This window comes from Cetorhinus maximus, chromosome 16 (genome assembly GCF_964194155.1).
Source record: "Cetorhinus maximus chromosome 16, sCetMax3.hap1.1, whole genome shotgun sequence".
NCBI lineage: Eukaryota > Metazoa > Chordata > Chondrichthyes > Lamniformes > Cetorhinidae > Cetorhinus > Cetorhinus maximus.
The window spans coordinates 18813869-18840481 of record NC_135894.1 but is presented as its reverse complement, the minus strand read 5'-3'; the positions used below and the strand labels follow the sequence as shown (position 1 = coordinate 18840481).

The 26613-nt window shown below is 40.8% G+C and overlaps 1 protein-coding gene across 1 annotated transcript in view; it reads left to right on the top strand.

Moving 5' to 3' along the window:
• The window catches only part of LOC144692043 (uncharacterized), a 158686-nt gene that overhangs the window by 31099 nt on the left and 100974 nt on the right, over positions 1-26613 (top strand). Inside the window, exons 9-15 of the mRNA XM_078560601.1 lie at positions 11433-11566; positions 12289-12350; positions 13101-13146; positions 17930-18055; positions 22412-22483; positions 23247-23349; positions 25955-26551. Of these exons, the coding sequence (XP_078416727.1) occupies positions 11433-11566; positions 12289-12350; positions 13101-13146; positions 17930-18055; positions 22412-22483; positions 23247-23349; positions 25955-26551 (1140 nt within the window). The remainder of the gene's footprint in view (positions 1-11432; positions 11567-12288; positions 12351-13100; positions 13147-17929; positions 18056-22411; positions 22484-23246; positions 23350-25954; positions 26552-26613) is intronic.

The following is a 26613-nucleotide window of genomic DNA, read 5'->3' as shown; positions in this document are numbered from 1 at the left end:
CATGGCCGATCTGATAGTAGCCTCAAATCTACATCCCGCCTACCCATGATAATCTACCACCGCCTTGCTTATGTAGGGGTTCCCCTTCTCCCTCAGAGATCCTTCCCACACTGAAGCTCGTGACACCAGATTCACAAGTGTATGGCTTGAACAGAATGACGAATTTCTTATAATTCACAATTGCTTTATTGAATCACCCATAACCCCACAGTACAAAACCCAAAATTTAAAACAATCTATTCCCAGTACCCGACACAAAGTCACCACGACTCAGTTAAAATTTACAAAAACACAGGAAAAACACCATGTCCTGTCCTGAAACCTTAAGGAAAAAACCCTCAGACCAATATCATCAAGATATGCTGAAGCAAGTTACAAGGTACCGGCAAAAAACACCAAGTTTTCGCCCCAAACCTTCACAAAGCCCTCAGACCAATATCGCTACGATTTGTCTGAAACTTACAACCCCCAACACAGCTGGTCTGTCCAGTGTTGACTGTAGGCCTGAGTCAAGGTTACCAAACTTGACCCTTCTTCAAATGCAGCCCAAAACCTCAGATCTGATATTCTTTTATAATAATTTAACTCAGACATGTCAAAACATATTTCCTATTACTCCAATGCTCATTTAGTTGATTCCACGCAAAGTCCAGACAAATATCATCAGCACTTGCTGGTTGAAACAATACAGGGTTTTCCATGGAAGATGTATCCAGACAAATATTATCAGTTCTCATTTTGTGAGCAATTCTCCTGCTGTTTGAGGTGGCACAGTTACAGCACCTGGCTCCAAAGTTAATGAAGGTTTGAATGACCTTATTCCAGTACTATTGTCTGTGGTGGTTGAATAATTCTTTGAGTGTATTGGATTGATGATATGCCCTTTGTGCCATTGTATTGGGTAATCAGACTTCTTGATTGCGTTAGTCAGTGTCCAAACCCTTTTGATGAGTCAGTGTTTTCATTAAATGTCCGAATTAACCCCTTGCTGCCCAGGCCTGTACTGCTGACTGCAGCTTATCTTTTTGAAATTTATAGGTCCAATCATGAGGTCAAAACATGTCCATGGGTTTGAAATTATGTTCCATAAATTTCCCAGTTGGAGAGGATTTCGATCCTACACTTACCAAGTATCTATCCACCTCTGCCTTTAAAATATTCAAAGATTCTGCTTCCACTGCCTTTTCAGGAAGGGAATTCCAAAGATTCGCAACCCTCAGAAAAAATTTCGCCTCATCTCTGTTTTAAATGGGTGACCCCTTATTTTTAAAAAGTGACCCCTAGTTCTGGATTCTCCCAAAAGAGGAAACATTCTCTCCACATCTGCCCTGTCAAGACCCCTCAGGATCTTAGATGTTCCAATCAAGTCGCCTCTTACTCTTCTAAACTCCAGCGGATACAAGCCTAGCCTGTCCACCCTTTCCACATAAAACAACCCACCCATTCCAGGTATTAGTCTGGCAAACCTTCTCTGAACTGCTTCCAACACATTTACATCCTTCCTTAAATCAGGTGACTAATACTGTACACAGTACCCCAGATGTGGTCTCACTAGCTCTGTATAACTGAAGCATAACCTTCCTACTTTTGTAATCAATTCCCCTCACAATAAAAGATAACATTCTCTTAGCTTTCCTAATTATTTGCTGTACCTGCATACTAGCCTTTGCGATTCATGCACTAAGACATCCAAATCCCTCTGCATCTCGGAGCTCTGCAATCTCTCACCATTTAGATAATATGCTTCACTTTTATTCTTCCTGCCAAAATGGGCAATTTCACACATTCCCACATTATATTCCATTTCCCAAATCTTTGCCCACTCAACCACTCTATATCTTTTTGTCGTCTCCTTATGTCCTCTTCACAACTTACTTTCCTACCTATCTTTGTTCATCAGCAAATTTGGCAACCATCCCATCCATCCCTTTGTTCAAGATATTTATATAAATTGTAAACAGTTGAGGTCCTAGCACTGATCCCTGTAGCACACAACTCATTACATCTTGCCAACCTGAAAAAGACCCATTTATGCCAACTCTCCACTTCCTGTTAGCTAGCCAATCTTCTATCCATTCCAATGTGTTACCCCCTACACTACGAGGTTTTATTTTCCACAATAACCTTTGATGTGGCACTTTATTAAATGCTTTCTGGAAATCTAAGTACAGCACATCCACCGGTTCCCCTTTCTCCACAGCACATGTTACTCCCTCAAAGAACTCCAATAAGTTGGTTAAACATGATTTCACTTTCACAAAACCATGTTGACTCTGCTTGGTACCTTGATCTTATCCAAGTGCCCTGCTATAGCTTCTTTAATAATCCGTTCTAACATTTTCCCTATGACAGATGTTAAGCCAACTGGCCTAGTTTCCTTTTTGTCTCCCTCCCCTTTGAATAAAAGAGTTACATTTTCTATCTTCCAATCTAATGGGACCTTCCCCGAATCTAGGAAGTTGCAGAAAATTAAAACAGATACATCAACTATCTCACTAGCCACTTCTTTTAAGACCCTAGGATGAAGTCCGTAAGGACCCGTGCACTTGTCAGCCCGCAGCTCCAACAATTTATTCAGTACCACTGCTCTGGTGATTGTAATTTTCCTGAGTTCCTCCCTTCCATTTCCTAATTTATAGCCACTTCTGGGGTGTTATTTTTATCCTCTGTAGTGAAGACTGATGCAAAATCTCTGTTCAATTCATCTGCCATTTCCTTGTTTTCCATTATCGATTCTTTAGACTCACTTTGTTAACTCGTTTTAAAAAAACATTTGTAGAAACTCTTACTATCTGTTTTTATATTTCTGGCTAGCTTTCTCTCATACTCTAATTTTTCCCTCATACTCTAATTTTTCCCTCCTTATTAATCTTTTAGTCATCCATTGCTGTTCCTTATATTCTGTCTAATCTTCTGGCCTTCCACCTATCTTTGCACTATTTTTTACTACTTCTTTAAGTTTGGGTTGTTTTCGTTGGAGCAGAGAAGACTGAGGGGTGACCTGATCGAGGTGTACAAGATTATGAGGGGCATGGACAGGGTGGATAGGGAGCAGCTGTTACCCTTAGTTGAAGGGTCAGTCACAAGGGGGCATAAGTTCAAGGTGAGGGGCAGGAGGTTTAGGGGGGATGTGAGGAAAAACTTTCTTACCCAGAGGGTGGTGATGGTCTGGAATGCACTGTCTGGGAGGGCGGTGGAGGCAGGTTGCCTCACATCCTCTAAAAAGTACCTGGATGAGCACTTGTCACGTCATAACATTCAAGGCTATGGGCCAAGTGCTGGTAAATGGGATTAGGTAAGTAGGTCAGGTGTTTCTCACATGTCGGTGCAGACTCGATGGGCCGAAGGGCCTCTTCTGCACTGTGATTCTGTGAAACTATCTTTAACTTTTCTAGTTAACCACTGATGGTGCATCCGTCCCTTGGACTTTTTTTTGCTCATTGGAATGTATCTATTCTGTGTATTCTGAAGTATCCCCTTGAATGTTTGCCACTGCATCTCTATTGACCAATCTCTAAATCTTATTTTCCAATTCACTTTAGCCAGCTCTGCTTTCATGTCCTCATAATTGCACTTATTTGAGTTTAAAAACATAGTCTCGGACCCACTCCCCTCTCCCTCAAACTGAATGTAAAATTTAATCATGTTATGGTTGCTGCTACTTAGGGGACGTCTTCACAATGAGGTCATTAATTAATCCCATCTTGTTGACAATTCCAGGTCTAATATAGCCTGCTCTCTGGTTGGCTCCAGAACATGCTGGTTCCAAGAAACTATTCCAGAAACATCCTATGAACTCCTCATCTAGGCTACCTTTGCCCATCTGACTTTTCCAGCCTATATGTAGATTAAAATCTCCCATGAGTATTGCTGTGCCTTTCTGACAAGCTCCCATTTTTTCTTCAATTCTTTACCATCCTACCACATGGTTACTATTAAGGGGCCTGTACATGACTCCTACAAGTGACTTCTTGCCTTTACCGTTTCTCATCTCTACCCAAACCGTTTCCACATCCTGATTTCCTGAACTTGTGTCATCCCTTTCTGTGCTGGTACCTCCATTAACTAACAGAGCCACCTCTCCACCTTTTCCTTACTTTCTGTCCTTCCTAAATGTCCTATACCCTTTAATATTCAGGTCCCAATCCATGTCCACCTGTAGCCATGTCTCTGTAATGGCTATCAAATCATACTTACTTATTTCTATGTGTGCTCTCAGTTCATTGTTTTATTTTGAATGCTTCGTGCATTCAGATAAAGAGTCTTTAGTTTTATCCTTTTACTCTTTTTATAACCTCTAGCCTCATCTGTTGATTTGCTATTAGATTTGTACTCTCTATCCCTTCCTATCATGGTATGTATTTCATTTCCCGTAATAATACCTTTCTCTGTTGCCTTGCCTCTCCTCTTTGATTTACCACATTTTCCCAGATTTGTACCCTTGCCCCCACTACTTACTTTAAAACCCTCTCTACTTCCCTAGTTGTGCAGCTCGCAAGAACAGCAGTCCCAGCACGGTTCAGGTAGACCGTCCCTATGGTGCAGATCCCACTTTCCCCAGTATTGGTGCCAGTGGCCCACAAACTGAAACCCATTTCTCCCACACCAGGCTTTGAGCCATGCATTCAGCTCCCTAATCTGATTTGTTCTATACCAATTTGCGCGTGGCACATAATCCAGGGATTATGACCATTGAGGTTCTACTTCGTAATTTGATGCTAAGCTTCTCATACTGACTATGTAGAACCACTTACTTTGTTCTGCCTCTGTTGTTGGTACCAACATGGACCATGACGACTGGGTCCTCCCCCTGCAAGTTCCTCTCCAGCCCCGAGCAAATGCCCTGAACTGTGGCACTGATGAGGCAACACAGCCATCTGGACTCATGCTCTTTGCTGCAGACAACGGCATCAATTCATCTCACTATACTGTCCCCTACTACATTCCTTGTAACTTCCCCCTCTTGAGTAGCTTCCTGTACCATGATGCCATGGCCAGTTAGCTCATCCACCCTGCAGGCCCCACTCTGATCCAAACAAGCTGAAAAAACCTCAAACCTTTCGGACAATTGCAAGGGCCAAGACTCCTGCACTCCTGCCCTCTGGGTCCCCTTACCTGCCTCACTTGCAGTCACACCCTCCTGTCCTTGACCACTGACCAAATCGGAAGACCCTATCCTAAGGGGTGTGACCACCTCCTGGAATAAAGTATCCAGGTAACTTTCCCCCTCCTTGATATGCTGCAGTGTCTGCAGCTCAGCCTCCAGCTCAATAACTTGGAGCCCAAGTTCCTGCAGCTGCAAACACTTATTGCAGATATGTTTGTCCTGGATCACATCGGCATCCAGAAGCTCCCACGTCCTGCAATCGCAGCACATCACCTGCCCTGCCATCTCCAATATGTGTTAATTAATTATTGCTAATTAATAAGTAAAAAGTCTATGCCTCCAAAAAGGTTTTGACACTGCCAGTAATCTTTACAATACTGAAAAACCAATACAGTACTTATGATACTGATAAAACTAAATACCAGTTAATGGTTTACCTGCTCCTTCTGCTACACCAAAGTAGAAATCAAACACTGGAGGTTGAAAAAAAGTAGAAGGAAAAAAAGCACTTCCTCCCTGCCCTTTGCCAAACTCTCCACTCAGCACACTTTACTACTTGCAGTAAACCTTACCTAAAGCACTTCTGTCCCCTCTGCATTGAATTCCCAGTTTGAACCAAATTCCCAAATATACACACTTGGCTCTGTCTCACTCAGGCCGAAGTCTCCCCTCACTAACCATGTGCCTTTCTCTGGGGTTACCATTGCGACAAAATATATTAATCTGACAATAGTTAAGCTATTTATACTGCTAGCCCAGTTAAGTTTCTGATCAATGGTGACCCTTAGTATGTTGATGAGGGATTTGGCAATGATATTGCCACTGCATGTCAAGGGAAGATAGTTATGCTCAATCTTGTTGGAAATTTCATTGCCTGGCACTTAAGTAGCATTAGGGCCACACATCAGCCCAAGTCTGGATGTTGTCCAGCTCTTGTTGGGTATCTGCATGACTGCTTTATTATTTATAGAATTGCAAATGGAACTGAACACTGTAGACATGAATGGACAGCCCTACTTCAAACCTCATGATGAGGAGAATATCATTGCTGCAAAATGACAGTGTGCCAGATCCAGCTGCTTTATCAATGTTCTAGGCCTCAAGTGGAGTTTCATGTCCAGTGTTACAATCTGATTAGGGACCATTAACATTTAAAGAGAAATCTGAACACCCAGTAATTTAATCAACAGAACCATGCCACATGATTTCATGTTTTCCAACAAAATACAAACTTTGAACAAGCAGTCTTAACACTATAGGTTGTAACTATGTATGTTATGCACTCAATTTTATTCCTTACTACCTATCCTTAAGGCATATCAATCTTAGAGTTACTTACTTCAGTAGGGACCACCCATAAGTATGCTGCAGTCCTCTGGAATTTACTTACTTCAAGGAATAGCTTGAACTAAGAAGAATTAAGACTCTTTGTTTAATATCTCTTGGCTGTGGATGCCTCAGTCCCTTGCTCTAGTTGCCTTCTCAATGCCCTCAAGCTGATCTGGTTGCTTTCTTTTGCCACTGAAGACTCTGAAGACCACTGTAGATTTTTCCACAAGCGTCAAACTCGGCAATCTTCCAGCTTTTTTGCCCTCATGAAACCTAAACTGATACTAAGCCCTAACCCTATTCCATGCAGTGAATAAAGATGATAGCATTTTCTTTGCTTACAATGCGGGCCGAATGAACTGTCTTTGACTTTGGCTATCAGCGAGCTGCAAACTGCGCATACCAGGTACAAACTGCAACCAAAACTTTTAGAAAACACCTAGATAAATTTAAACCAGAGAACCTCCCTAAGTTCCACCCATCTCCATGACGATGTAGCATGCTCTGGTCCTCAAATAGACCTTCAGGTTAAGTATCCTTCATTTATAATTCCTTCTTTGATTTGAAGAAAGAAATGGATTTTACAACCCTTCAGCGTTTACTGAATGCTTTTAAACTAATTTAGCTTTAACTCCCTTCTAGTTGACTCTACCTTTCTAAATGGTAACCTCTGAAGTCAACATGGCCCCAATCTTTTAAATGTAATAAACTCCAAGCATATATGAATGACGTTTACTTCAGTTGTTTACCTATTTAAATTTGGATTTTCCCCAGTTCTCTATAGTTAACTATTAGTTTCAGGAATTAAAGTTTCTATTCCTAAAATACAAGAACCATGAACTAGATATTTGCAACACCAGTTTTGGGCACCACATTTTAGGAAGGAAGTGAAGGCTTTGTAGAGAGTACAGAAAAGATTCACGGGAATGGTTCCAGGAACATCAGTTACGTGGATATATTGGAGAAGTTGGGGCTGTTCTCCTTGGAGAAGAGAAAGTTGAGAGGAGATTTGATCAAAATCATCAGCGATCTGGACAGAGTAGATAGGGAGAAACTGTTCCCATTGGTGGAAGGGCCATGAACCTGACAACAGCAATTTAAGTTGATTGGCAAAAGAAGCAACAGTGTCAAGAGGAGTGTGATAGATCAAGTTCAATCATTGCTTTCATAAGAGAATTGGATATTTAAAATAGGACAAATCCAATCTAGCCAATTACCGCCCCATCAGTCTAACCTCATTCATCAGCAAAGTGCTGGAAAGGGTCACTGACAGTGCAATCAAGCAGCACTTGTTCAGCAAAAACATGCTCTCTGACACTCTATTTGGGTTCCATCAAGGCCACTCGGCTCCTAATCTCTTTACAGCCTTGGTCCAAACATGGATAAAACAGCTGAACTCCAAAGGCGAGGTGAGAGTGAGTGCCTTGATATCAAGGCAGCATTTGTCTGAATGTGGCATCAAGGAGCTTTAGCAAAACTGGAGTTGATGGGAATTGGGGGAAGACTCTCCACTGGTTGGAGTCATACCTAGCACAAAGATTGCAGTTGTCGGAAGTCAATCATCTCAGTCTTCGGACATCACTGCGTGAGTTCCTCAGAGTAGTGTCCTTGGCCCAACCATCTTCAGCTGCTTCATCAATGACCCTCCCTCCATCATAAGGTCAGAAGTGGGAAATATTCATGGATGATTGCAAAATGTTCAGTGTCATTTGCGACAACTCTGATACTGAAGCAGTCTATGTCCCAGTGCAGTAAGACTCTGGACAACATTCAAGCTTGGATGGATAAGTGGCAAGTAACATTCGCAGTACACAAGTGCCAGGCAATGACCATCTCCAACATTAGAGAATTTAATCATCTCCCTTGACATTCAGTGGCATTATAATTGCTGAATCCCCTATATTAACATCCTAGGGATTATCATTGATCAGAAACTGAACTGGACCAGCCATACAAATACTGTGGCTACAAAAGCAGGTCAGAGGCTGGGAATTCTGCAGAGAGTAACTCACCTCCTGACTCCCCAAAGTCTGTCCATCATCAACAGGGCACAAGTCAGGAGCATGATGGAAAACTCTCCACTTGCCTGGATGAGTGCAGCTCCAACAACATTCAAGAAGCTTGACACCATCCAGGACAAAGCAGCCCGCTTAATTGGCACCCCATCCACAAATATTCACTCCCGCCACCACCGATGCATAGTGGCAACAGTGTGTAGTATCTACATAATGCAGCACCTTCCAAACCTGTGACCTCTACCACCTAGAAGGACAAGGGCAGCAGATGCATGGGAACACAACCACCTGCAAGTCCGCCTTCAAGCCACACACCATCCTTACTTGGAACTACGTGGCTGTTCCTTCCCTGTTGCTGGGTCAAAACCCTGGAACTCACTCCCTATCAGCACTTTGGATGTGCTTGGATCACATGGACTGCAAGAAGGCTCGCCATCACCTTCACAAGGGAATTAGGAATGGGCAATAAATGCTGGCCCAGCTAGCAATGCCCGCATCCTGTGAACAAATAAATTTTTTAAAAAATCTGAGGAGAAATTATTTGGAGGGCTACAGGGAAAAGGTGGGGGAATGGAACTAGGTGATTTGCTCTTGCAGATGGGTCGAATGGACTCTTGCTGTAACCATTCTATGATTTTATTGTGAGAATGGTAATAAACTATCACTATTTATCTCCTCACAACCTTAAATACATTTATCAGGTCACCCCTTAATCTATTCCATCCGAGTGAAGCAAGTCTTAACTTCTCAAGAATCTCATCATACCAGGAGTGAGTGTTTTATGGTTAATATCCTGTTTGAATCTAAACCAAATCTTTACCATTGCTTTTCACAGATAATCACAGAATTTCTTTATATCCTTTCTAAAACTGGGGGCCCAAAACCTATACGTACATACAAATGGACACAATTGGCGCAGAAGTAAGCCATTCGACTCCTCAAGCTTGCTCCGCCATTCAATAAGATCATGGCTGATCTGTTTGTTTCAAATTCTACATTCCCATCTACCCCTGATAACTTTAAGTTCTTGTTAGACAAGGGAATCAATTTACCTCCGCCTTTAAAAATATTCAATGACCCCACCTCCTCCACCTTCTGAGGCAGAGAGTTCCAAAGTTGCACAACCCTCAGAAAAAAATTCTCCTCGCCTCTGAACTAAAAGGGCGACCCCTAATTTTAAAACAGTGCTAGTTCTGGACTCGCCCACGGAAGGAAAGATCCTTTCCACGTCCACCTTGCCAAGACCATTCAGGATCTTATATACTTCAACCAAGTCACCCCTCACTCCTCTAAACTCCAGTGGAAACAAGCCCAGTCTGTCTAACCTTCCCTCACAAGACAACCCGCCCATTCCAGGTATCAATGTAGTAATCTCCCCTGAACTGCCTCCAATGCATTTATGTCCTTCCTTAAATAAGGAGACCAATACTGCACACGGTATTCAGGATGTGGTCTCACTAATGTTCTGTTGAAGCACAACATCCTTACCTTTATGTTCAATTCCTCTCGTACTTAAGGATAGCATTCCATTAATTGCCTTAATTACTTGCTGTGATATTCCAACTGCTGTCTTACACAAGTTCAACATGACCTCCCTTACTGTTGTGTACTGGGCTTCTAGATATCAAACCAACAATTGTTTGCTTTTTGTATATTTGTGGTTACTTCATCTGTCACCTTTAATGATCCGTATATCTGAAAAACTAGACCTATTTGCTCCTTTATTCCATGTTAAATCTTGCCATTTGAAATATATTCTTCTAAAGTGTTTGATCCTTCACATTTTTGAACATTGAGCTGCATCCTCCACTTACCTGCCTATCCTGGTCACCTGTCTCTGTCTTGCAGCCTTTCATAATTTGCCAGACCCCATACCAAAATTTGGCATCTTCAGTAAATTTCAAATGACTCCCCCATTTCTGACATCATTTATACTAATCAACCTACCTTGAGGTTGCACTTCGTAGTCAGGACTGGTTTGAAGGGTTGATTGGCACATTTTTAAACTCTGATTTTTTATATTTGTTAGTAAATTCCTTCACTCAGTGGGCACTATGATGTAGTGGTAATGTCGCTGGACTAGTAATCCAGACACCCAGGCGAATGCTGTGGGGACATGGGTCAAAACAAAGCTTGTCTCAGTACTGGTGACCATGAAACCGTCATCTATTGTCGTAAAAACCCACTTGGTTCAATAATGTCCTTTGGGAAAGGAAATCTGTCACTCTTAACCTGGTCTGGCCTACATGTGACCCACAGCAATGTGCCTGAATCTGAACTGCCCTCTGAAATTGTCTAGCAAGCCACTCAGTTCAAGGGCAATTAGGGATGGGCCACAAATGCTGGCCTTGCCAGAGACGCCCACATCCCATGAAAGAATGAAAAACTGATTTATAATGGAAACAGCCTATCATGCTGTAATTAAACCATTGCTATTATGAGGCGACTCAGTTACATCAATTGAGTAATTTTAACGCGTTGTTGTTTGCAGCTGTAAGACTTTGAATATAGAAGTATAGTAAATAAAAATGTCCCTAACATAACACTTAAACATATTACTCATAACCTCTTTCCATTTTAAGAAACTTCCTTTAAGTGTGACCTTTGCTTCCTACCCCTACATTCACTTTTCTCTACCCTGTGGCCTCAAACACCATAATCCTAAGTGTCACTATCTTTGTTAAGTGTATCTTATCAAAAGTTTTTCTTCTGGAAGTACATACAAATCACATCTGTATTTCTTTCATCATCCTGTCATTTCTACTCAGAATTTTGTTTACTCTAGTGTGACCTGCCTTTTAGAAATCTGTGCCCACATGCCTTGGTTAACTCCTGTTTCTCCAACTACGTATTATTCCATATTATCTGCTACTGTATATCTGACAACTTTTTTTTTAAAGTAATGAGATGTATCTGTTTTATTTCTCTGCCATCTGTTCATATCTATTTTGGTGCTGTTCTCCCCCTTTTCTTTCCTACAGGTTGTATTGCAAAAACCATCGAGGTGATAAGGAGGATAGGAATAACAAGAAAGCCCACGGATCACCTTCTGATGGCTGCTGCAGGAGTAGTAGTGATGAAGACGAGAATTCTAATTATATGGAAGAAAACTCAAGTGAGAAAATCAGCAACAAACCGAAAGATGGTTAAAAAAAAAACTTCAGTCTTTATTGAGTTGTTAACAATTCACATAAATCTAGGCAATTTCATAAATTGGTATTTTAAACCCTTCCATTTTAAATGATGCTTAAGATTATGTCTTGAATCTGCAGTATTATTTCCTTACAATTTTGTTTCCAAAGAGCCCAACAGTCTTGGTTTTCTGTTTGCATCTCAAAAGCTGTTTTAGCAAATATTGTTAGATTGTACACATTGTAGACATAATCACTTTGTGCTAATGTTTCTGGTTGGCTTGGAAGTGAAGCAAGGTGCTAGAATGTCTCCCGACCTTCTTGTAAGTCAGAGCAAGTAGTAAGAAGCCATGGTCTATGCACCAAATACTTCAGGTTGGGAGTTCTGTGCAATTCTTCATTGATGCTACTTGTGAGGGCAAGGAAGAGCATGCCACAGACTGGTAACTAATCATTTTCCTGTTTTGAGGTTTCATAAAAAGAGAAAAGCATATGAGGGGGGTTACGAGGTTGCAAACAGAGGATCTGTACAGATAGATCTTTGACTTCTTTGAGGAAAAAGCATTTTCTACCATTTGTTGTTTTTGAAAGCTTGTTTCTGAATTAGTGACGCCAGAAGCCAAACAAATTTTTAAAAATATATAATTAAGTAGTTGAATATAAAAATGCTGTTCATTGGCTAAACTTTGCATTCCTTTATCCTAAGGTGGAAGATTCAGAAAATGCCAGAAACATCCTTCCTATTTACTTGGTGATGGAACTTTGAAGGTACTGTATGGATATGCAATAAAGTCTGTTATTTTAGCTTAAGTTACTTAACTGAATTTGGCCTGCTCAGTTTTCTCACATGGTTACTACTAGTTAGTTGATTCCTTTGATATTTGTTTTGGAAGAACTCACAAAAATGCGTTAGTTGTTTCAATAAGAAACAGAAAAGAAGACATTTTAAAAACAAACAAAAGAAAGATTAAGAAAATAAAGTCTGAAATATGCCAGATTCTGTATAGAATCAAGGTTTTGAGTAGTTAAACCATTCAGGCCAGTGACAGCCGCTGGAAGTATGCATGATGTAGGCATCATTGAGCTTGTCTGTGATGATCCCAGCAGTCAAATTGCTTATCAGTACTCATGCTGCCCAGCCTAATGTGAGGAATGGCCAGTTAAGGGTGCCAAGATTCTCTACCTCTTGCTGGACAAGTGGTTCTAAAGCCTCAATCAAATTGGCAGCAAAAAGAGGACACAGAAAAAACTTGTTGATGCAGTCTAACTGTAATGCTGCTATAAAACTTGAAATCTTCATTACACTTAACATCTTTAGTTGAGTTTCTCCTGGAGCTACATGTAACTTATTTTGATGAGAATTATCTGGTATATTCCTTTCCCCACCTGCTTGTGAGTTGGTAGTGATGCATGGTGGTGTGTGAAAGGGCTAAATCGCTCCCAATGGGGGAAAAGGAGAAAAAGTGATTTTTTTTTTTATTGCGATGAATTGTTCACTAATGTTGTAATTTTTGTTAGGATTCCAGTGTACCAAAAGCAGCTTTTCAGGATCTTGGCTCTTTCAGTAAGTATTACATTTCAGACTTCAAGATTAGCCTTAACTAGCACACTAATAACTGATCGCACTGCAGGCAAAACTGAAATACTTAGCTTTACATAGTGTCCTCCACAACCTTAGGATATCGCCAAGGGTTTACAGATAATGGGAGTACTTTGAGGTGTAGTCACTGTTGCAAAATACCAAATGCAGCAGCCAATTTGCACACAAGATCTCACCAACAGCAATGCGATAATGACAAGAGAATCTTTTTGAGCAATGTTGGTTGAGAGATAAATATTGGCTAACAGTCCTGCTGTTCTTTGGGATCTTTTATGTCCATCTGAGGAGGTAGACAGGACCTTGATTTACCATTTCATCCACAAGACAGCATCTCTGGCAGTGTAGTACCCCCTCGAACCGCAGTTTCAGCCTAGATTTTATACTCAAGTCACTGGATTGTGACTTGGACCAACAACCTTCTGACTAAGGTGAGAAAGCTTAGTTAACATCTAAAACAGAGATAAAAGTAAAATTCTTTTCTTGATTTTCTATGAACCTCCACACTGGTACATATAACTGCAAAGTACGTACAGCACAGAAACAGATCAGTCAGCCCAAATGGTTCATGCTGGTGTTTATGCTGTGTAAAATTCATTATCAGTAGTTACGCGCTTGGGTGGACCTGGATTCGTGACTGTACGCAAACCCAATACAGATATGAGTGTGTTGCTAATTATCCAACAATTTTATTGATTATAAAAACATAGACACAAGAAAGTAGTTACACTTAAAGACAATAACATACAGCTGGTTCCATTTTAGACCCTGTGCCCTCAAAGCTCATCTAATCCTATCTCTAATTTCCCTTGTAAACCATGGTTTGGCCACCTTTCCTGTTTTACTTTTGTGCCAGGCAGGAATAAACAATTGTTTCAGTTCACCCATGCACTCTTTGAATGTTTGCCATTTCCTATCCACCATCATCCCTTTAAGTAACGTTTCCCAATCCATCATAGCTAACTCGTGCCTCATACCATCGTAGTTTCTTTTATTATAATTCAGGACCCAAGTCTCAGAGTCAGCTATGTCACTCTCCATCTTGATGAAGCATTCTATCATATTATGGTCGCTCATCCCCAAGGGGCCCCACACGACTAGATTGCCAATTATTCCTTTCTCATTACACAATACCCAGTCGAGGATGGCCTGTTCTCTAGTTGGTTCCTCTATGTATTGGTCCAGAAAAACATCCTGTATACACTCCAGGAATTCTTCCTCTACGGTATTGTTACTAATTTGACTTGCCCAATCTATATGCAGATTAAAGTCATCCATAATTACTGATGTTCCTTTATTACATGCATCTCTAATTTCCTGTTTAATGCCATTCCCAACATCACCACTACCGTTTGGGGGTCTATATACAACCCTCACTAACGTTTTTTGCCCCTTAGTGTTTCTCAGCTCTACCCATACAGATTCCACATCGCCAGAGCTAATATCTTTCCTCACTATTGAGTTAATTTCCTCTTTAACCAGCAATGCAACTCCACCGCCTTTTCCTTTTTGTCTGTCCTTCCTAAATACTGAATACCCCTGGATGTTCAGTTCCCATCCCTGGTCACCCTGCAGCCATGTCTCCGTAATCCCGACTATATCATACCTGTTTACGTCTATTTGTGTGGTTAATTCATCCACTTTATTGCGAATGCTCCTCACGTTAAGGCACAAAGTCTTAAGGCTTGTCTCTTTAACATTACTTGTCCCGTTCCCACTATTTTTCACTGAGGCCCTGTTTGATTCTTGCCCTTGATTTCTCTGACTATCACTTTTCTTATTCCACTTTCTGTCTTTTGTTCTTGTCTTTGATTCCCCTTCCTCTGACTCCTTGTATAGGTTCCCATCCCCCTGCCATTTTAGTTTAAACCCTCCCCAGCCACTCTAGCAAATGTTCCCCCTAGGACATCAGTCCCGATCCTGCCCAGGTGTAACCTGTCCAGTTTGTACTGGTCCCACCTCCCCCAGAACCGGACCCAATGTCCCAGGAATCTGAAACCCTCCCCTTCACACCATCTCTTCAGCCACATATTCATCCAATTATATCCTGCTATTTCTACTTTTGAGGATGGCTGCTTCAAATTCACAACTTTTCTCAGTACAGAGCTGGTCCCAGGACATCACCCCCACATAACCACCCAACTCAACTAAACAAATCTCCCTTAAATATCTGTTTCCCCTTTCATCCTAGACTCCATTGTCTTAACCACCTCTTTTTGAACTCAACTTCAAGTCCTTTTAAATTCCCTTTGAAATTTAGCAGCTGAAATGTCAAGTCCTTGCCTATCACCGAATGCAAATTTTAAAACCCAACTTATTTACTTGTAATTCCAACTTCACCATAGCCTCTCATTACAAATGCATGCATCAGCACCTTTACCTTTCATCTCCCAGTTCCCACAGACAAGCTGTCTTTACTAACTATCCCCCACTTTAATTACCAGTGGACATCCACAGCCCTCTTTCTAGAATACCACCATATTCCCAAAAATATTTAAAAGGGTGACATCCATCTTCACAACAGTGAAAAGTTTCTACACAGCCTTTGTAGTTATCTAACATTTCAGAGTCTTTCAGGTTAGATACAAAATAGGCTTCTTAAGCTTTCTTAGACAAAGGGCAGAATTTTGCCCTTGACGGGTGGGCGGGCGGGCCCCAGTGGGCCACCCGATGGGAAGCGCTATGCGTTTCCTGTGCGGGGGGAGGGCGGGAGGGATTCCCCAACTGTCAGAGTGCTGCCTGAGGGGGAGCGCTGAGAGTGTTTGAAACTTTAAAAATAGAAAAATAAAAAAATTATTAACATGCCCCCCTCATGTGACAATGTCACATGAGATGGGACATGTTAATAAACATCACAGAAACTTTATTAAACTTTTTTAAAACAGGCATGAAACCTCATCCCGCCGGTGGATGAGGTTTCATGTTTTTTCAGAAGCCCCCTGGGGCTTATGGCCTGCCCACCTGCCTTAAGGTTGGACGGGCAGGGCCTTTAATTGGTTTAACTACCCTGTCAATGGTCTCAATTGGCCATTGACAGGTAAGCAGGCAGACAGCTGATCGCGCTGACCCCCCCGCCTTCCTGAAAATTTAAATGGGGCGGGGTGACGTTGGGGGTTCCCCCCATGTCATTTTCGCATCGGCGAGCAGGCCCTGCCCCCAGCTCACCGACGGAAAAATTCTGCCCAAAGTCACAATTCCTTAAACCTTGACCCGTAACTTCCGAGCTCCCCAGTGTCGGATTTGCAGGGTACCCCAAAGATGTGCTACGGAATTCTTCTGGGAATTTCCCAGGTAAGGGTTTCCTGCACTGAGAAGCATCCAAAAATGCGGTTTAAGTTGTAAACTTCGGTGGGCTCTGCCAGGGTTATACCAGTAGCTGCTCAGAAAAGTTAGAAGAATTAAACCCCCCCCAACCCACCAAACTCCCCACGGACCTCCGACCTCTCCTCCCAATCAGGCCTGCGACTCCCACACCCCCAACCCACAGTCCCCAACCTCCAGCACCTCAGAGCCCACCTCCCACCACCCGGACCTCCGACCGGCACCCAAGCCCCCAAATCCTATTCACTAACCTTAAACACTTACCTTCTCCCTGACCTGTCAGTTTCCCTGGCCCTTTAAACTTATCTGCTTTACAGCAGCCAGTGTCGTAAAAAAGGGGGTGTGGCCTCCTTGAATCCGCTGGAACTAGACTTTGCTGGGACCTGCGAGGAGCCTTTCGATGCAGGCCCCAAGCAGCTCCGGCAAATGGAAGTGTCAATGTAATTTTCAAGACCAGGTGAATGTGCATTTATTTCTTCTAATTCCTGTGGGCCAGCACTTTCCAACACTAGTCGGAAGTTATGGCCCTTTGCATTTAATAATTTGCTAAAAGTTGCTGAAAAATACCTTCGCTGCTTCTCAGCCATGTTGTTACAATTCATTTAAAAATTCATTGGTGAAAGTTGTAATTGGCCCCTTATTTTTACAGCTCCAAACGAGCTTCCAACAAACCTCTTCTTCTCGCCCTGTCAGTATAACCTTCTATTCCTTTCTCAGTAATGTGTTTTGTAATGTATCTTGTTTTTCCTTAATTTTCCTTAATGCATCTATGCTATTCGCCTCAACTACTCCTTTGTGGTAGCAAGTTCCACATTCTAACCATTCTAAAATTTCTCCTGAATTCCTTATTGAATTTATTAATGACACTTTTTATGACACCTGGATTTGGCCTCACAAGTGGAAACATCATCTTCCTGTCTATGGTATCAAACCTCTTCATAATTTTAAAAGACATCTGTCAGGTTCTGGCACTCCCCCTCTGAGCCTTCTCATTTCTAGAGAAAAAGCCCTAGCTTGTTCTGCCTTTCCCAATGGGTATAACCTTTTCGGTTCTGATATGAATTTTATAAATCTTTTTTGCACTTTCTTCAATACTCCTTTTCCCTTGTTATAATTTGGAGATGAGACTGTGCACAATACTTGAAGGGTCTAACCAAGCATAGACAGAAGGCCTTTGCACTCCGCATTGTTTAAGGTTGGGTTTGATTGACTTTAGCTAAAAGCCTGAAATAAAACTTAAGCATCAACAAATTTGCAATCCAAAGTTGAAACCTGCCTCTGTTTTGAGTTGATTCTGCCAAAGTAGCTGAGAACAATAAGTGCACATGCTGCACAGACAGCCATAACCTTGGCATTTATGCACTTTTAAACCAGGAGTTGTTTAATGTCTAAGTACTTAGAAGCTCGATTTCTTCTGCCCCTTCCTCAGGAAAAGCGAAATCATTTTGGACTCGAGTACAAGCCACTGGAAGTGTTAATGGTGTCTTTCAGCAAATCAATGATGTTTTAAACTGCCTGAAACAGAAAATCACAGATGGTTCAGCAAACGATCAAGGTAAGAAATCTGGTGGCATGATGAGTTAGCTTTTCCCCAAATGTCTTCCAATTTTTCAATCTGTTTCCATCTCTATAAGCAATGAGGCCTGTTAAACTGCCATTGTTTGTGGATAGCAGCTTGCAACCTTAGTATGGTAAAGTGGTTATTGCCTTCTAAGAAAAAAAGAACTTGAATTTATGTAAAGTGCGTTCATGTCCTTGGGATATCCCAAAGCATTTGTATGTGTTTCGGAAGCTACCCCTTGGACATCCAAATGATGTGGCAAACCCAACGAAGCAATGCTTAATTGAGCATAATTTTGATTCCACTAAATGTTCTGCTAAACATTGTTCCCTGGTAATGAAACTGCTAGGAGATCAATGCATAATTGTAGCTTTGTGCATGGGCTTCCATTCTGTGGACCTGGCATGCAACTAATATAATGCTGTGAGTGATCTTCAGCTAGTAATGCAGCGGTTTTTACAGTAAGTTTTTAAGAATTGTTAGCATGCAGTAAATAATACAGTTCAACTTGGGTCACATTCTAAATAATACAAAGATATGTTTGTTTTCAATGGTAGATGGCTTTCTTTAATCAGATATGAGAAAACTCCGCAATCATTGGCGTGAGCTCTGTCATGTGCTGTGTGATGGCCCATGTGCTTATTTTGGGATGATCCCTTTAAGAGCTAGATTTCTCTGAAAGGGGATTCTGGTATAGCAACTGGCTTCCAGAAACTGATTATGTGACCAAGTTGCCTGGGAGATAAACAACAGAAATAAGGTCAACCAGAAGTTAATTATAGTGATAGGTAGGTTCCTGGATGTGGTTCTGTTTTGCAAGCAGCTTAGTTGAGAACAAGCTAAATGCAGGGAACATCTCTTTCCAGCAAAGTTGAGTTGAAATTCTGTGTGTGCTGGCTAAAAGGGTTTAAAAAAAACTTGATAACCAAAGGACTCTACTATCCATGAGTTGAACTTCAGAGATAGTCAAGAAGAGAGAAAGAGAGAGATTGCAAGACTCCAGAGTTAAAGAATATTAGAACCTGAAGAGTTCTGACCCGAGGTGGCTACGCTCAAGACGCTAGTGATGCTTGTGTGGAATGGGAGTCTACAACCTTGGGATGGTTGGAGAATTGAAGGGACAGCCTTGATGGGGGTAAGCAGAAGGCCCAAAAAATCTCAATCCTTACATGAAGCTTTGAAACAGTCCTTGGACTAAGTGGTTATCTTCCAGGAATCTTCCAATTTCTGATAACTGTCTGACTTGAGTTATTGGGGGTGTAAGTCAAATGGGTGTGGAAGGAAATTTGAGTTAAGTTCAGTTTAGATTGTAAGTAACTGTGTTCATTGTACTTTTAATATCTATAACATATCTCACTATTTAAGATGATGTAGTTGTTATTATTTGTGTTCAGCACCATTCACGACTCCTCACATACTGAAGCAGTCCATGTCCAAATGCAGCAAGACCTGGACAATATCCAGGCTTGGACTGACAAGTGTCAAGTAACATTAGCACCACACAAGTGCCAGGCAATGACCACCTCCAACAAGAGAGAATCTAACCATTGCCCCTTGACAGTCAATGGCATTACCATTACTGAAACCCCCACTATCAACATCCTGGGGGTTAACATTGACAAGAAACTGAACTGAACTAGCCATATAAATATTGTGGCTACAAGAGCAGGTCAGAGGCTCAGAATCCTGCAACGAGTAACTCACCTCCTGACTCCCCAAAGTCTGTCCACTATCTACAAGGCACAAGTCAGGAGCGTGATGGAATATTCTCCACTTGCCTAGGTGAGTGTAGCTCCAACAACATTCAAGAAGCTTGACACCATCCAGGACAAAGCAGCCTGCTTGATTGGCACCACACCCACAAACATTCACTCCCTCCATCAACGACACACAGTGGTAGCAGTGTGTACCATCTACAAGATACACTGCAGGAACTCACCAAGCCTCCTTAGACAGCACCTTCCAAACCCGTGACCTCTACCACCTAGAAGGACAAGAGCAGCAGACACATGGGGACATCACCACCTGGAAGTTCCCCTCCAACCTACTCACCTTCCTGGCTTGGAAATATACCACCATTCTTTCACTGTCGCTGGGTCAAAATCCTGGAACTCCCTCCTTAACAGCACTGTGGGTGCACCTACACCATATGGACTGCAGCAGTTCAAAAAGGCAGCTCACCACCACCTTCTCAAGGGCAATTAGGGATTGTCAATAAATGCTGGCCTAGCCAGTGACGCTCATATCCTATTAATGAATTTTTAAAAATTAGTGCAATAAAGCTCCTTTGTTTTAAACCATGAACCTTGTGGCTTCATTCTTTTAGTAAATACCTGGGTTTTCGGGTTCTGAAAAAAAATTAAACCTGTCACTGGTCTCTACTGAGATCATACCAGCTGCTTTAGATTATGCCAGAATATGGCATGCTTGTCAGGCTGTTAATGAATTGTTATCATTGAGATCAAGGCCTTAAATAAGAATATTCTTGGCTTTTTACAATTCTTCATGTGGTAGCGATCTAGTGACATTCTGGCACAATTCAGTGATGAATGATTTGCAGAGTAGTGGTCCGCAGGTTATAATGCAACATTAGAAACTGAAATTTGATCAATTTTATTGTTTTTTTATTCTGTTATACAGTTGTTTCACACAACTACAGTGAATTTGTAGGAAGACGGCCAAATTGAAATTATTCCTTTTACTCTGTCTTAATCAAGCTCTGCAATATTTGTATCCTACAACAGCAACAATTTGTATTTATACAATGTCTTTGGCATAATAAAATGTCCCGAGATGCTTCTGAGAGACAGTATAAAACAAAATGTGACACTGAGCCAAGTAAACAAGTACTAGAACAGATGACCAAAAACTTGTAGGTGTAGTTACCTGAGCCATGTATTTTTGTTTATTTTAATTGAGCTTAGTAAGTGTTTTGATAACTTGTGTCATTTGTGTATCATTTGACATCATCTGTTCTCAAAAGTCTGACTGGACAATTTTCCGCTCATTCCTGAATGTACATGGGTATGAAGTAATTAATTATAACTCAATTTCTTTGTCCCAGATCATTTTAATTGGAAATTTTTTTTTTCTTTACTATGTGTATGTTGGACAGCCGTTTGTTTCTTCAAATATTCTCAGTGGTCTTGCTTTCCTTATTCTCTGAACTTATCATTGCTTTCTCCCCTTAAGCAACGTGCATTTAAAGAACAACGCAGAGCTTTAGGGATTAACGTTATGGAGAGCGTACTTAAGCAATTGTGTAGCATTACATACAAGCATAGATTCTCCAGGATGATATGAGTGTTGAGAAGCCATAGTTACAAAGACTATTCTGAGATACTGCTGCTAAGTTTAATCATGTTCTTAAAATGTTTTTTTGACAGGGCAAATGGAGAGAGGCTATTTTTACTGTTTGGGGAGTCAGTATTGAGAGGCCATCAGCGGAAAGAAGTTAGGAAAAAATTATCTATGCAAGAACTGTTGGAGCTGAGAATTCTCTATCAAAGGGAGTAGCAGAGGCAGAGATTATTTGTCCCTTCTAAGGAGAAAATGGATAAATGTTTGAAGTAGAGGAAGTTACAGGGCTATAGGGAGAGAGCAGTGCACTGAGGTTGGCTCACTCCAGCAAATGGCTGATACAAAAACATGCACCAAATCACATTTTTCTGTGCTGTATGGAAGTATGTTAAGCCTCACTGTTCTTTTTTCAGCACTGAGCCCCATTAACACACTTTTCTAAGTATATATGGGTGCATTTATTTCCTGCATTTCACTCTGAACAACCAATTAATTTTCAACAGCATTTAGCTGGGTAAACACAATTTCAATTTAGTTTGTAACCTTTGAACTGTGCTGCTTCGCAAGTTGAAACCCTTAATTTTTAAGAAGTGTGAAAGTTAGCATCGCTTCGTGATAGCTAATCATAAAGTGACATTGATGGCTATGCTTGGATCAGTCCCTGAAATCTCCCAACTGAAAGTGTGGCCATGAATAAGTAGGAGTGGGATTTGGGGAGAAAATTTGTTTTGAAAATGTTGAATTCTTGTTTTAAGACCTTTTTCCCCTTACAAACTCTGTAACGTAGCAAACTAGAATAGATATTCAAAGTTCAGTTGTATTTCAGAGTTTGTCATTCCTGTTCTTTTGGAACATCATTATAGTTTCTTGAATTGCTGAGTAAAATTAAGACTCTACTTCCTCTTTGACACAAGGACTTCAATTTCACCATGCGTCCATTGGGGATAGAAGGTTGCTGCATGAATATCTTTGTTACTCTGAGTAAATTGAAGAGATTCTTCTGGTTATTTGTCGTCTTAGTCTGTTCAAAAACGTGTTTATTTCTTGCAGAATATTTGAAGGCTTTTATTTTGCTCAACAAAGCAGGAATCCAGAACTCCTCACTTGCATTTGATACACCAGGTAGAGGCCAAACTTTTAATTTTCTTCTACTTCATTGGTATTAAATTGAGGTAAGCAGTAAAGTCCCATTATCATGCAGGAAAAGCAGTGGGGCACTGTGATTATCAGAGCATTTCATTTTAGATTTCTAACATTTTGCACTTTTTCTGTTTATGACTAACTTTGTGGGGGAAATATACATCCCAAATATCCCCTGTTTGTGTGTGTGAAAAAAAGAGACTTGCATTTATTTAGTTCCTTTCACAACCTCAGGACAATTGACAAAGTTCTATCTAAGGCATTGTACTTTTTGAAGTGTTGTCACCGTTGTAATGTAGTAAATGTGGTCAATTTCCACACATGCTTCCACTAAAATATAAATGATCAAATGGATTCTCTTGATGGTTACTTTGGTTGAGGTATAAATATTGGCTAGGACATTGGGGAGAATTCCCCTGGTGCTCATTGAAATAGTGCTATCGGATCTTTTACATCCACCTGAGAAGACAGTTAGAGTCCTCCGACATTGCAGCACTCCTCAATACTGTACTGAAGCAAGTGCTGAAGTCTCTGGGGTGAGATTGGGACCCACAGCCTTCTGATTCACTGGGTCAAGGCTAATAACCTCTCAATGTGTGCGCTTACACACCCACATGTGCTGCAAAGACAGTCAAAATTATGATGATACAAATACAAAAGCTATCAAAAATTCCTCTTTTTAACGTGGAAGTAAGATTTATTGCTCAGTATCCCTTATTTATACTATACACCTTCTTATACACAGAAAATGAAGAGAAATTTCAACATGACAGTGAAGAGATTTCCGAAAATGTCGTGGTTTCTGAAGAAATGGAAGCACAGTCCATATCAAACAGTTCCCTGTTTAAGTATGCAGCATTTATTTCAAATGTTATGACTTCACAATTTGAGTCCTTACTTTGTGACTGCTCACCTTGGATCAGATTTATTTGTGTGATTATATATGTGCTGTTGTTTGAATTTAGGAGAATAGTTGAAGACTTGTAGTTCTCTCCCATTCATTCTGTTTTTCTGCTTCTGCTTCTTCTTAGGTTTGATTTTTTTTGTGCACAATTTCAGAATACATAAGATGAATTGAATCGAAGCCTGACGCTAACATTTTAAAATTCTGCGTCATGTTTTTAATCATTTTTATATTTCAGCTTCTGTGGATTTTCTTCCTATATTTTCTGTACATGAACTAGTAGTTGCCCCATGGCATTGAGTTGAATAATATGCAGTTTTCTACTAAGAGGCTTAATTCTATGTAATGCATAAATCATTAATCTGATAAAATGAGGTGTTTCAGCCAACTTGGTCTTTTAAAACTGCAGTGTCTTAACTGTTTTAAATGGGCAGATACTGAAATCAGTCACAGATTAACCAGGATAAGATGAGGGAGCTTTGTTGATTGGCAGCTGCTTGTGAAGTTCTGATGGCTGCTCAGAAACTAACAGTTTAAAATGATTTTTTATTTCTCTTTAATATACTTTTGACATTATGGAGTGTGGTAGATGCACCCCAGTCAGTTAAAAACAGGAAGGGAAAATTGATAGCTGCATTTGCTGAGTGAAAATTAGGTACAAGAATGTATGCTTAACAAAATAAAAGATAAATCTCAGCAAACTCTGTTCCATGCTTACTAACTTAGTCTTTTACTTATGCGCCGTACTTAGAATTTTTCTTCTAATTTATTGTTAGTTGTAAAAAAAAATACATCTACACATGTATGTCAGGGACTAGAATGAAGTGACCACTTAAATTATCAGAGTCGACTGTCTTAATCTGGCAGGCTGGGACAGCGGGGGGGATGCAGCAGAATTGTAGAGTGCCTGAGGAGATCAAGGAAGGCCTGTTGACATGACATGTGTGCTGGCCACCTCACAGACACACAGCAGAGAGATGTAATCAATATATCTATTTATTCACTTATGTACGCACCCTTGGCGGACTAGAGGTGGAGATTAGAGCCACTCGAGGCCTATCTTCATCTCCTGCTGAAAGATGTGCAGAACCAAATCTTTCTAGACTTGGCAGGGGCGGAGGGTGTTTCAGGAAATCTCACAAGTTGACAACTTTTTTTTTGAAAGCCAATAAAAATGAGCTGGGATTTTAAATGTTTGAAGGTTTTATCAATGGAAAAGTTTGCTTTTAACTCATGTCAGTTAACCATCATTCATTTGACAATCAATGCTCTGTCCTGGATCACACTAATGCTTTGAACATAGAATAATGTGTGGTGATCAAATTGTAGCATAGAATATAGCTTGAAACTGCAGTCTTTCAGTGAATGAACAGCTTAAGAGTATAAGTAGCTCAAAAAGCTTGCAGCATTAATGGAGATGAATGACAGCAAACTGCAGAGTGGTGTACAAAATACTGAACTGAAGAGGGTAGTGTCACAAAACTATGATTTTCATAATATTGTGGTTTATTGTAAAGTAGGTTTATGGGTGAGAGTGCAGATGGTTCTGTGTGTGATTTAATTAAATTAGTCAGATAGACTGCAAACTTGAAATTATCAAAAGAAGTTAGGGATAAAAGGCATTTGAAATGCTAATGAGTAAACATGGATGATGTCTTAGCATGTAGGGTGTGAAGGAAATTTGCATTTTTAGATAAGTGAAAGAGTTGTTTGGGTTTCAAAGGGATGGTAGGATGTTTACAACTAACAAGATAAGCAGGGCCAATCAGTATGTTTATTTTTCTCAAAAGGTACTGACCATATTGGCAACATGAAAGATTTTTATACTTTGAGAAAAGTACATTTCCAAAGACATATAGAACAATAGAATTTACAGTTTAAAGAGAGAGAAACATATATAAAGAAGGAAGGAAGGTGATGTTGTCAGGCCATATAAGAACTACAAGGAGTGTGTAAAACAGCCTTGGGGAAGCCTCCAGTCATGTTTGCAAAAGTCTGCTGTGTGTCCAGTAACTAGTTGGAGAAAAGCCTATGGAATTCCACTGTCAAGTGGGTGCTGTGGTAAACGTGCTCCGCTTGCTATTTAAATTACATCCACCTGCCACTCGGGGTGGGGGGGGACATTGCAGCTTCTCAATTGGCAAGAAGGCATGGTGACTGTCTGGCAAGTTTACATAGCATTTTCTATTATATATGTGTACATATAAATTTTAGAATAAAAAGATATAAAAATAGGATATAATTTTAGAATGCAACTAGCTTTTGCATTTCCATATACTCCAAACAATAGCATTTTCTGTGCTTTAACATCTGGAGTCTCCTTTTATGTGAACAAATATCCTGATGCTGTAACTGTTGAAAGTGTTCCTCCTGAAGTTTTGTAACATTCACCAGTCCTGTATAATTTGTAAGTGGTTCATTCATAACCACCAATTGCAAATTTATTTCAACAGTCATGTGCACTGGACAAAGTTCCATCGCTGCTTGAGTTACATATGGTCATTCCCCAGTGTAATAGGATGATTAAATAGAACTTTTTTCCTCTCTAGGCAAACATCTGTGATTAAAAGCCTGCCTTCCTCAGCCACCTGCCCATCCCCTATGGAGGGACTCATCCACCCTAGCCTTCCTGATCAGTTGACCTTCCAGCAGCACAGGTGCAATGGGTTGTGTATCGCAAAAGTGACACCTCCAACTCCTGATCATTTCAAAGGGGAAAATCCACTGAGAATTCCTATACTCTGCCAGTTTCAAAGACGACACGGGAAATTGCATTGGAATACTGAGGTCTTGGAGCCTCCCCATGTTTCTTACAAAGCTCCGTGTGGGAGAGGTTTGCGGAATTTCAAGGAAGTGCGTGATTACATTTTTGAAACCCAGTGTGACTTTCTGCTATTGGACTTTTTCTCTTTCAACACTTACGTGCAACTTTCAAGGACAGTTCCTTGCAAGAGCCCAGTTATTTATGAAGCCGACATAAGCCATGGCATAGAACCTGTGCCAATCCCTCTGTACAATGCGATTGATGTCTCCAAACCACAGTATTTTAAATATAGGAAAACACGGTTGCCTCGTGGACATCTTATTAGCAGTTCAGCAGAGATGTTCCTACAGAAATGCAACTGCACAGATGGCTGCAGTGACAAGTTAGTATTTTTTTTGTGTAAATGCTCTTGATGGGTAAATAATATTGCAAGAGTTTCCACAC